Source organism: Melanotaenia boesemani, chromosome 7 (genome assembly GCF_017639745.1).
Source record: "Melanotaenia boesemani isolate fMelBoe1 chromosome 7, fMelBoe1.pri, whole genome shotgun sequence".
Taxonomy (NCBI): Eukaryota; Metazoa; Chordata; class Actinopteri; order Atheriniformes; family Melanotaeniidae; genus Melanotaenia; species Melanotaenia boesemani.
Window position 1 is genome coordinate 1,612,269 of NC_055688.1, and position 12,877 is coordinate 1,625,145.

The 12,877-nt window shown below is 42.0% G+C and overlaps 1 protein-coding gene across 2 annotated transcripts; it reads right to left on the minus strand.

Moving 5' to 3' along the window:
• Positions 1–3,750: 3,750 nt before the first annotated feature.
• On the minus strand, positions 3,751–12,515 carry rnf4 (ring finger protein 4). Of its 2 annotated transcripts, none has more exons than XM_041989602.1 (7): positions 12,116–12,515; positions 11,672–11,873; positions 8,290–8,369; positions 8,179–8,191; positions 7,975–8,089; positions 4,511–4,562; positions 3,751–4,105 (listed from the first exon to the last, which is right to left on the minus strand). In XM_041989602.1, exons 2-7 carry the CDS (start codon positions 11,844–11,846, stop codon positions 3,956–3,958), a joined length of 585 nt encoding a protein of 194 aa, XP_041845536.1. In that variant the 5' UTR covers positions 11,847–11,873; positions 12,116–12,515; the 3' UTR covers positions 3,751–3,955. The 2 variants fall into 2 exon arrangements, with proteins under 2 accessions (XP_041845536.1, XP_041845537.1); XM_041989603.1 differs by having other exon boundaries at positions 11,672–11,831; positions 12,116–12,513.
• Between the last annotated feature and the right edge of the window lie 362 nt (positions 12,516–12,877).

Genomic DNA, 12,877 nt, shown 5'->3' on the forward strand with positions numbered 1-12,877 from the left:
ATATTTTTTAAAATCTTTTTTTTTTTATTAATTCTTAAGAGAAGTGTGAATAAAAAGGCTAAGAAATAAATACACAGTAGGCCTATTTGAGTTTAATCCATCTGAAACCAGATTCAGAGGTCATCCTGCTGACAATCTGTTTCAGAGATTAGACTTTCCTATAGTCTTCCCTAAAGACTTCCCAGAGAATTCCCTATAACCCCCACCCCCATAGCCAAAGTAGTTCATTTTAAAATGTTAAATTAAATATATCTACACAAGGAAGATTAAACACGGACCTTAATAAGTTTTTTTCCATCTGTTGTACAAACAGTTTTGTACTTTGCTTAATTTAGGATCTTAATATATATATACATATATATATATATATATATATATATATATATATATATATATATATTAAACTGCAGCTAAGTTGCAGCTAATTTGCATCTGTTGTCCCTTAGCAGGTCTTAGACAACTACAATAATATATATATATATATATATATATATATATATATATATATATATATATATATATAATAAAGAAGTACAGGAAAAAAAATAAAGTGAAAACTGGATGTAGTAAATATTTTGTAATGTGTAATAGTTGTAGTGCATATTTCAAGTGCATGAAGTGGATGTTGACTGATAACATAAATGTACCAACTCTGACATAAAAGTATTCAATTCTGCTTTAATGTTTTGGATAAAAACTGGAATTTCTAATCAGCGACCTAATAATTGTTGTCAAGTACGTTTGATAAAATGCACATTTTGACACGTATGTTTTCTAAAAGAGTTGTTTTTTTTAGCCTGTGGAAAATGATGAAATGAAGAATGCTGCTCTGCATGGTTTGTGTCCTGAGTGACACTGAACATGCACCGAGTCAGCAAAGAAATTAAACCTCTCATTATTTTTTATTTCCACATTATTTACGTATTTTTCAGTGACTTTCCTTTTATTCTTATATATTTCTTGTCTTGTTGTATGGCTTTCATGTTGTTATTGTTTTTTTCCACCATTCAAATTCAAGTCAAATTGTACAAGAAGTCTGTGTGCTTAAAAGATCTGTTCATTTCAACAATAGACAATAACTCACATTTATCAAGATTTAACTGATTTAACTCTCAGGGGGAAAGACATGGAAACAAGAACAAATGAGGCATCACTACCTGGTAAGTATTAAATTTCATAACTCTTTTAAATGCTTATTTGATGCTTTGATTGCATAAATAAAGATCCAAGTTAACAAAGATGAAAATCAGCTGAGTCAAAGGTTTTAGTAGAAATCTGAGAATATTCTGGATTAAGTCTAACATTTAAAGGATGTCATCAGAAAGTCGTCACCTCATCATGAAGCTGCTTTGTGTTTTCTTGTTTTTATCTAGATGTTTCCAGGAATGACATCACTTGGGGTTGATCTTCTTGTGGCCAATCACAGCAGAGTTTGGGTCAGGTGATGGTGAGTCAGTGTGAAATGACTCAGTCACAAGACCCAGTTCAACAAGCTGTTTTTGTTTTCATAACAGACGTTGCTGTTTCTTTTAAAGGAGGTTCAATTTCAGGCTGAGCAGCATTATAAAATCAATTTAAACAAAAATACAATAAAGAAAGAAGAAATTTTCATCTGTTTGGGGTCAAACCTGACAGGTAACGTCCCTGAATGCAACCTATATAATCAGAAAGTCGGGCTAGGCACCATAAGACGACCTCCGTCAGGATGTTTCTGTCTCAGTTCTTGCATTGTGAGTCATTAGAGATGTTGTGGTTCTGATGAAACCCATAAATGTTATAAAGACAATGTTCAATGCTCATGTTAAGGGGCACTGCTGCACGATAAATAATAAAGTATTAATATGAATTACTGTATTAATTTGAAGATAAATCCATCCATCCTAACCAGATGCCAGTAGAGCAGCGACTCTACTCTGAGCCCCTCCCGGATCACCGAGCTTCTCACCCTATCTCTAAGAGAGAGCCCGGCCACCCTGCAGAGAAAACTCATTTCATCCGCTTGTATTCGCGATCTTCTTCTTTTGGTCACTGAAGCTAAATGTGTATGATAATGATTAGAATGTAGGTTTCTCCAATATGTGGTCACATGACTGCAGTCACCAGCTGATCTGGGATCCAGCAGCAGTTTGCTGGTGTTAATGGGAACCTCTCCACAGCAGCTGTGGGTGGATTCACTGGTGAGCTGGCTGAGAATGACAGTGTCATCACAAAAGTTCACAACATGCTGATGTGGCTGAAGATGAACAGTCATTTGTATACAGCAGGGCTCTTCAGCAGGGTCTGACTCAAAGTAATGGGTCATGGTGCAGAACTTCACTGTTTGCTCCTTTTAACCCTCCAATGTATGTTAAAAACAGTGCCACAATATTTCCACAAACACAACTACAGATGTGTTAGAGACAGCTGTATCGTTTTCTTCTCGTTTATCGCGAAGGCAAACAGGCTAATTACAATATCTGTGTATATATGAAACTGTATATTTATTATTCAGTGAGTGGCAGTGTGTTGGGTGACTCACTAATGTTCACTAAAGTGGCTAATTTGCACCAACATATACTAGAAAACAGATTTTAAAAGGGTTCATTTGAATCAGGTTTGGTGGAGCAAGGAAACATCTAAAACCTGCAGGACTAGTTGAATAGCCCTGGAATGAGGGGCCGAGCCAAAAAACCAAGGAGGCACAGGTATTTTTAGAAAAAAAATCTCTCGCGATTTAATTACAAAAAGCAACAAAAACATAACTTCCAATGATAATAGTTGTGGGCCCATAAAAGAGGTCAACAAAACAGACCGTAACCCACTAAGCGACCTAACAAACGGACACACAACAGAAACCCTTTACTGATCAGGCCATTTTGACACAAAAGGGGGAAAAGAAAGAACAGTTTAAACAACTATTTAGTACAATGCTAAACAGTATCAGAGAAAAAGAACCTCAACAATCAAAATTCTCTAAATAAAGCAAAAAAGAAAATAAAGCGAAGAAAAAAAAAGAAACTTAAACCTGCTCTCTTCCCAAGTTTTCCTGACTTTGATTTTAAATTCTTCAAGCTCTCGCCTCGTGTCTTGTTTGAAATCCTTCCACTCTTTGGAAAGGGCTGACGGTGGATCTAGCAGGGATTCCTGGCTAGCGCTAGCTGCGGTAGCTTCTTTGTGGTCTTTCATGTTTTCAGGGCCTTGTTGTGTTTCACTCATTCTCTTGGCGTTCTTTGGACCCATTTCTTGTTTCCCTCCAGTCATACTCCACTTAAGAGGTTTTTGAAGTTTTTTAGACAAACTGGAGGTACTTTATCTCCATCGAACAGTTGGAGCTCAGCATTATGCGTCCATTTCGGTTAACCATGATACTGGAAGTCCACAGCAGCTGGGACTCTTTCCCTTCGCAGGCTTGGACTCCCAAACAGCAGCTTCCCAGGAACTTGCAACTCAAATGGAAAGTATATTAGCTTAAAGCAAACCAAATTAAAGAGGTAACGTCCTGTCCCTCACATCACCAGGACAGCCAGCATGCCTGCTGTTAACAGCATGTAAAAGCTGCTCAGGTCATTTTCTTTCATAAAGTCATTGTTGGTGAACAGAGGCTCCTTTAGCCTCCACGTTCCCACAGCCAGACATCAGCAGGACTATCTCCACTCAGTGCCAGGCAGCCGGGGAACAATGACACCTGTAGATCTATAAGCTGAATATTCACTGAACAATGAAACAATTCCACAGATCAATGAATTTCCCTGACGATCGAACACAAGTTAACTTCAAATAGAATTTATTTCAACTTTATTAACAGAAATTTGAGCCGAACATCAACTCTGAGCAGAAATCAAAATACTCTCAATCAATCAATGTCCATGGAAAGAAAAAGGAAAAAAGTTTCAGCAACAAAACATCACTGATGATGTCACTGACAGTGGGCCAGCATCCAATAGTAGCAGGGCAGAGGGGTGATGTCACAGCGGCGTCAGATGTAGAGGGGGTGGTACTGGCGACTGGTCAGCTTCTTCCTGCAGGTGGGACAGGTGTGCGATGATGTCAGAGCGTCTCTCAGACACTGGCTGCAGAACACATGACCGCACTTCGTGGAAACAACCAATCGGCCGCTCTCGACAATCTGCGGAGGAAACCACAGCCGGTTAGAGCGCAGGACTGGGCAGATGAAGAACTCGGCTCGTTCAGGAGCAGGTAGCTGGATGCTGCTGCCGGTGGGATGATCCAGATGCAGCAACGTCTGCTTCGATCACCTGGCTGATGCAAACTTCGATGTTGATGGCGACAACACGGTGATAAATGGAGGAGTAAAGCCAGATCAATCAAAGTGATCAAAGGCGATTTGTTAGAATATGAAAGAAAATGAATGACCTGAACTTTGATCCCCTTAATAAACAGTTGTGTATGTTTACATGCCAGATACATAACTTAACAATCAACCGACGTTTGAATTCGATGTCAGGGTACTTCACAGCGCCAACAGCAGCGTGCAGGTGTGTCTGGTGTCATGTGACCGGCAGTGTCTCACCTCAGAGTACAGGTCCAGACAGACAGGACAGCTGATCAGCCCCGGAGTCGACCTGAAACACAGAACCTGCTGAGTTCTGCTGAAGGAACCAACAGAACATACAACACATGGAGAGTAAGGATGAGGGGATGAACTACTTTTTACAGGCGTGATGATCCTTTCTCCCCACGGACGTAGCTAAAATATTTATAAATAAATCCATCTCACACTGGATCGCCTGCTGGGGGCAGACAGGTGAATCAGACCTCTAGAATCTCCATATAAACAAGCTCAATCTGTAATAAAACGCCATTCCAGTACCATCACTGCAAGATTCCCCAGAAACAAAACCTAGAGCTTTGAAAATTCTAGCCTATTTTTAAACTTGAGTCTGGGTTTGTCCGCCATCACCCTGCTAGTCTGTAAGATCCACCAGCATCGCTTCCATCTGCAGCTGTAATGAGCTTTCTGCCACACAACTTTTAGACTATCTACTTTTCTTTTGAAGCCACCACACAGTGGGCACGCTAACAGATGACAAACAGCTCAGCTACATAAGCGGGTTTAAACCTCAACTCTGTTTGAAATGTGTGTTTGTGTCTGGGTGGGTTCAGGGTGTAAACAATCGGCACCTTCCGACAGAGAAGTTCTAAGAACGCAGTTCTAATAACTGTCCTAGTTCTAGGAACTACCTTCTCCAGGGGAACTGTTTCATGTTGCATTCTTACATGAGTTGGGGGCGGTAGCGGGACCGATGTGACGCATACGTCTGCGACAGTGACGTGTGACTTTAGCGCCACATAACAACAAAACAAAACCCGCTAAAAACAAAACAACAAGGCAAGCTAACATGGAGAAGGAAGAGATCGTCGTGTTCATGCTCTGCTTGATGGAGATGTTACTGATGGACGATACAACCAGGCGTCTCACGTCGAGGCTGGAAGGCTCCTGAAAGTCAGAAGATGAAGAATCCAGCGGCAGGAGATCCGCCGCAGACAAAGGAGACGACGTGTAAGTTTAACTTATTAAACATGCGCCGATTGTATACGTGTCTTATGAGTAAATATTTCAGACGGTTTTCTACTGTCTGTGTTACAATAAGTAAATATTTCAGACGGCGGGTTTATTGTAACTCGTGTTCTGTTTCAGACGTTGCTGCAGCTCATTGAACTCCTCACCGTCTGGCTGGTCCGGAGCAAAGCTGATAACTAGCGGGAAAAGGTTGTTCTCAATTTTACCGATGAGCAGTGGATAGAGAATTTCTGTATGTCCAGGGAGACATTTCAATACATCTGTGGCCGCCTGAAGCTGCACTGGAGAGGATGGACACAACCACCTGCTGCAGATACTGAAGGAGATGGAGAACAGCCTGGATGCTTTACCTCCTGCCTTCCAGCTAATCACAACACACCTCTTCATAATAAGCATCATGTTCTGGAAGTTCCACAGACAGAACATACATGTATACATGATGTACACATTTAAAGAGGAAACGTTCCATAGAAAAGGCATCATTTCTTTTTTTTTTCTTTTTTTTTTGTGTTATGTGTAAAATAAAGATCTCATCATCTGCTTTAAGCTTTGTGTGTTTTATGGACTCATCAGTAGAAAGGTGGAGGAGTAATCCGTCACTGGAGGGTTGGTTGTGACTGAGTTATGGTTTAGAATTATGAGGACATAGTCACACAGATTTAGCGTATATGAAGGTAAAAATATAAAAAGGTGGTGAAATGTTTACAGGTGTGTAATTTGTGTCAGATCTTGGTTAAACATGATAAACTTCATTCTGTGATATGGAGCATATTATAAAGTTGATAAACTAATGTAATTTACACCCAGGATAAGACTTAAAACGTAGCGACCAAAGATGGATTATTTAATATTTCATAGCTGTGATAAGTTAATAATACTCAATATTTTTATTAGCTAATATTTTATAGATGTGGCCAAAGCACATCTGACAGACACAAACTGAAAACTTCAGACTCTTTACAAAGTCATTTATTTTTTTATAGTGAATACAGCAGAGCAAAAATAACTATTTACATGTGTGTATAAGCTGCATATCACACTGGCTTTTCCTGCCGCACGCAGGAGTCATTTGCTGCGGCGTTGCCCGAGTAAACATGTCGGTGGTACAAACTGTCCTATTTACTGTTTGTTCGGTTCGTCCCGCTCCGGTTGTCGTGGTCCTTAATTTATTTGTAGTCTTGTGTGAGTTTTCTACGTGCGCTGCTTCGCGTTATCCCGCGTTCTCTGACTGAGAGCTGATCGTCAGGAATATTTTTATATCAAAACCTCTCTGAAAATCCTCTGTGGTGTAGACGGTCAGAAGAGCTTCGACCTCCTCGTCGGTCCATTTATCGCTTGCTTGTTGTTGTTTTTGTCCGTATGTGCAACCGTGTTTTTTAAATGTGGCGGGGACACAAAATGCGGAAATCTGGCAAGGGGCGGAGCTACCAGTCACCAAACACCTACGTCATGAGGGTTCCTATAGAACCCCGTTCAGACCCTGCCTCGGAGCAGGAGCTAAAATGGTTCTAGGAACTGAGGGCTTTGGTCCCTAGTTCCTGTATGTCGGAATGCACGAAAAAACGGCCTGGTTCCTGAAAAAGTTATAGGAACTGCAAAAGGTTCCTACAGTCGGAAAGAGCCTATACATGGTATTTGTGTGGTTTATAGTGTGTCCTGCCAGGGGACTGCAGATGTAAATTAACCTAAAGCTAACTCTGGTACAATGCATCAGATGGCATCGTTTATTTTATTTATGAGGGACCATGTACGATTTCAAATATAAACATCAGATTCAAAAACCATGAAATGGTAAAATGTCTCCGTTTCAACATCTGATATGTTGCTCATGTTCTACTGGGAATGAAACATGGACTGATGAGAATTCTAAGCAGCCATCCAATTTTTTTAAACTGGGTTTGTATTACCTGAATGTGTTGAGTTTATGTGAGCTTGGATCAGTATATTACCTGGATGTGTTGAGTTTATGTGAGATTGGATCAGTATATTACCTGGATGTGTTGAGTTTATGTGAGATTGGATCAGTATATTACCTGGATGTGTTGAGTTTATGTGAGATTGGATCAGTATATTACCTGGATGTGTTGAGTTTATGTGAGATTGGATCAGTATATTACCTGGATGTGTTGAGTTGATGTGAGATTGGATCAGTATATTACCTGGATGTGTTGAGTTTATGTGAGCTTGGATCAGTATATTACCTGGATGTGTTGAGTTTATGTGAACTTGGATCAGTATATTACCTGGATGTGTTGAGTTTATGTGAGATTGGATCAGTATATTACCTGGATGTGTTGAGTTTATGTGAGCTTGGATCAGTATATTACCTGGATGTGTTGAGTTTATGTGAACTTGGATCAGTATATTACCTGGATGTGTTGAGTTTATGTGAGATTGGATCAGTATATTACCTGGATGTGTTGAGTTTATGTGAGCTTGGATCAGTATATTACCTGGGTGTGTGCACAGAGGACACAGCAGCAGCATTGAAGGCAGGCGAGGTGTCATCATCTTCATCACTGCTCAGCACATAGCTTTCACCCGCAGGGACTCTCCTGTTCAGAGGACCTGATAGAGGACAACCATAGAAATGTTGGACTGGTCCTTAAATGAACTAACATGCGGACATGTTTAATCTGTGCAACGCATTGTTTTACCTTCATCCACCAACTGGACCACAGCAGCAGCAAAGAAACCAGAGAAGAAGAGTTAGGTAAAGTTTGTTAGTTGTCATGGTAACAGATTGACTACGTGCCCTATATTGTTACCATCACTGAGTCGTTGCTCGTCAGGTCCACCACAGCAGCTTCTGATGCCTCACAGGTGAGATCCACCACCTCCTCCACCCCTGAACACACCAGGTGACATCACACAGATGACAACATGTCGGTAGAAACAACATTCTCAACTTAGTGTTGTTATAAAGTCCAGCTCGGTCCACATGCACTATGCACAACTATGAGTTCTGATCAGGTAGTCCAGGGGGTCCAGGTCAGTCCTGGAGGGCCGCTGTCCTAGAGGTATTCGATGTTTCCTGCTGCAGCACCTGAATCAGATTAATGGAGACATGCTGGGGCAGAACTCGGCAATGGGACATTTCAATTGAACCAGGTGTGCTGGATCAGGGAGATGGCACTGAAGCCGGTTCAGGTGTGAAAACGGTGGCGAAAACTAGTAAAAAAGGCTTCACCATCCCTATGAAACCGCTGTAGTACATACTACCAGGCTGTGGAGGGCGCTACGGTGACTAAAGAGTAACACTCCAGAGCTGGAACAAGACTTGGCGCATGTGCAGATAATGACGTATCTGCTTTCTCCTGCTTGTGATGGTACAGCAGCACTGTGGTGTAACAGCAGAGCGTTTTGGTGTTGATGCTGCACACAAGCCAGGACTGTCTGCAGCACCACAACACAGCTGCTCACCGACGCCATGATTGTTGTTGTGTTTGCCGTGTGTTTATCACGCTGACGTCATATCCTCTGGTGGTGTGGCTACGCTGTCCTCACAGGACCACAGACGGTGGAGGTCTCAAACCGGTCCACCTTGGTACCTGGTTTGCTTGCTCGGTTTCATGGAGGCTCATCCCTGACTTCCTGGAGATGAAAGGATGGATTGCTAAAATACTTTTGCAGGTTTTTTTTAAATGTATTTTTTAATACTTTTGCGGTTTTACTGCGATTCGGCATCGTGTGGACCTGCAGGACTGTTGCTCTTGAGGGCCGGACCTGGACACCGTGAGTCAGTGGGACCGCTGGTCGGGCTGTTCTGTTGATTTCCTGACTCTACATTTCCTCACCAGCTTCTTAATCCTGGTGTGTTACATCATCACAGGTTTCTGTATGCGGCAGTAAACTGATGTCATCGTTTACAGCGGGCGAAATTAAACCTTTTTATTCAAGAACAAGTTCAACAATTCATCCTACTTCCAGTCATCAGATCTGTTTCCTCAACCACAAGAAAATCCCTCCATATGTGTCCAGGTTAGCCCAGACTCCCACATCCACCTACTGGAGGAGGTTTTTAATAATTACTACAACAGTGGTTATTTATCATCATGATTAGTTTAATTAGTAGATGGAGGTAACGTCCGGGTTAATAACACCACCGTCCAACCTGCAGGCTCACCTGGAGGTTTTACTTCATCATGGATGCGTTTGGATGCAGCTGGAGGTCATTTGCTACATAAAGAGAGATGAACTTTTATTCTACGATGTCCCACTTTCCTCGTTTTGGTTGAGATGTCTTCATGGACCAGACTGCAGGCTGATGTCCAGGTTCAGGAGGAATTACTGACCCGCCTGTACACAAAGCTGCTTTTATACCATCTCAATCTTATCGTGTGATTATTTTTAACAAGTTGTCATGATGAAAATGAGGACGAACAGGTTTCATCAGGATTCCTTCTCGTTTTCATTCATTCTTTTGGCGTTCTGCTTGTTATTTTTCCTCGTGTCCGTCTCTGCAAACGGACATCATTCCAGACCTTTAATGGACGTTTTCCAGTGTTTACCTGCAAGTTAGGGCCAGCTGAAAATGTCCTAACAGCTTTTAAAGAGACGGGTATTCATCAATACAGGCAGAAAAACTAATTTCACAGTCTACAAACAGGTCTGTGAAACGGACGGTGTTTACGTAAAAAACATCTGAAGTAAAACACAAGAACAAATTTAAGAAAATCCATAAAAGATTTTTGTGAATGAGGCCCAACGATCCTCACGTTGCTCACATAACACAGAAAAGCTCTGCCGACCATGAAGAAGAATACGTGTGGACCTATAGCAACACAGAGCAGGAGGTTCTCGTTTATATGGAGGGAAAACAGACTCAACGTCGTCGTACGTGTGACACACGTGATCTGGAAACTGTAACTTTGGGCTCTTATAAATATGTTTTCAAATGCACAAATATCAGCAATTATGAGCACAGAATAAATTTACACATGCAGAAATTACAAAATTTCATGTTCCTGTTCAGACAGACGCTGAAACACATTTCGTGCCTGATGCAGACAAAGCTGCATTTAAGTGCTGCTGGAAAGCCGGGTCATCTGGGTTTTCTTCTGGTTATTTCTGGATGGATAGATAGAACAGACAGATGTTGGCCCTGTGATGGACCGGCTACCTGTCCCAGGTGTATCCTGGTCTTCACCTGGTTGCTGGGACAGGCTCCAGCTCCCCGCAAGCCTGCTGGAATAAGCAGGAATAGAAAATGGATGGATGAAATGAAGGAGCAGATTTTCATCCTCCGTTTCCATCTGATCAACAGACTGAAACAGCTGGAAACATCTAAACCTGAACTCCATTTATTAGTCCGTAGCTTGTAAGGATCTAAGTTATCAACTGGAAGCCCTCACAGAGCGCAGACCTCCGCCAAGCCGTTGTCTTTTTTTTTCCCAGTGATTGTGGGTTTATTTTTTAGTTAGAAGTTGTGTGTGCACAGAAAATTCCTAAATAATTTCCTGGATCCAGACGGTGATCCGGATCACCCCAAAAATCTAATCACTTGTTCCATTTTGACTTTGGAGATTTCCTGAAAATTTTATCAAAATCCATCCATAACTTTTGGAGTTATGTTGCTAGGAGACAGACAGAGCAACCCATGCAGTGTTGCTTCGTAATGACTCTTCATGTGTCAGATTATCGTTTTTAGACATTTTTTAAACATAGTTTACAACTGATAAAAAATCTCAAAGTGTGGATGTAAACCGTAGCCGGGTTCCCGACAGATGGTGGATGTCACGGTGACATCAGAGTCTCTTTAATCTGATGTAAACCCGAATGACCCAGCTTTCAATCAGCACTTTAACACATCTGAACCCAGAGTTACAGGCCACACATCATGTCTTACACACACGTGGGTTTTCTCTCCATGCTTCATGTCTCACTCTGCCGTCCACCAGAACCAAAGAACACATTATGAAGATCAGAGACGTCCCGTCCAGAACCAGCAACATGGATGGACAGATGGACCGCGGCCTTCTATCAGATTTTTAGCAGGTTCAACAATCCTTGAACACAAACGGGTTTTGACACAGTTCGTCATTACTGATTATTAATTGATTGATTGAATAATCTGCTGTTCATGGGTCAGTACTGGATCAGGGCATGTGAGCCAGTTCTGAGGTGTCTAGGTGACGGACTGGTACTGACCATCCTCAGGGTTGTCCATCACGTTGATGGTCTCTGTGGAGGGAGCAGATTCACCAGATGCCACCCTTCTAGCTGCTGTCCTAGCGTTGGCTGCTCTGCTGGTCTTGGTGCCGGTTCTGGAAACCAGAGGATTTCCTGTGGACGCCCTCTTCCTCTGAGCCTGAACACAGGACATGTCAGCAGTAGGCGGAGCTTAATTCACCTGACAGGTAAGGAGATCATATTTACTAAAGATGAACTGGGCTTATCCTCCTGCCTTCTGTCCATACAGCAGAAACAAACAGAATCAGAACCACAGGAACACTAACGGTACCGGTGGTTCACCCCGCCTCTCTCATGGTCCAAAACACTCCCAATCCAAACCTGCTGAGTGTGTGTGTTACGGTTCTGTTTCAGACTGACCCAACCCAGGTGATAGACGGTTTCAGACTGAGGTTCACTTACAGAGCTGCTCATGGCACCGCTGAAGACACCGAAGCTTCGGAAAGACGACAGGGCCTTATTTTCTGACCGTTTCCCGGTTTTCTACCGGTTGTTTCCGAGGTGAAGTGGACTAGTTCCGTTTTTATTAGATAATCGGTTCTGATAGAAAACAGCTGAAAACAGTTAGCTCTCCTCACCGCGGTTAGCTAGCAGCAGCTGTTCGGTTCCAACATTTTAAATCTGAGTCCGAACAACAAGCAAACACTGAGTCGTCCTCGCGCAACAGCTTATGCTAATGCTAACACTAGCATACACTTCCGCTTTAACAACGGTTCTTTTTTATTATAATAATTCTTTACAAATACATGTAAGCTCTTCTTCTTCTTCTTCTTCGTCTTCTTCTTCGTCGTCGTCGTTGATATAGCAGCTGTCAGACCATATGAAGGATGTCTCCGCCCCCTGCTGTTGGGGAGTATGAACAGAAAACTATAATAAACTTCCTCCATCACGAGGCCTTCACTCTTCCAGAGGTCTTAGCCTGTGGTAGATGAAGAGAAACTCTTTGACGTGATTTTGTATGCAACAAGGTTCATCAACAGGTTCTTCTTTACTGGACATTGATATATAAACATAATTTCACTCCTCACAACACACCGATATGGAACAATCGATACGTTCTTTTTAATAGAAAACTTTGTTTATACAGAATCTGATGGTGAAAGGAGTCTGGGCATTTTCGCACTTTATGAACAATTTTGGAGGAGTTTTGCATCAAGTTTGACC

Excerpts from the sequence above, each read along its gene's own strand:
- rnf4 (XM_041989602.1), bottom strand. The coding sequence starts at position 11,846 with ATGTCCTGTGTTCAGGCTCAGAGGAAGAGGGCGTCCACAGGAAATCCT. Across the intron at positions 8,370-11,671 it reads GATGGACAACCCTGAGGATG|GGGTGGAGGAGGTGGTGGAT; the intron begins GTCAGTACCAGT and ends TGGTGTGTTCAG. Across the intron at positions 4,563-7,974 it reads TCCTCTGTGCACACACCCAG|GTCGACTCCGGGGCTGATCA; the intron begins GTAATATACTGA and ends TCTGTGTTTCAG.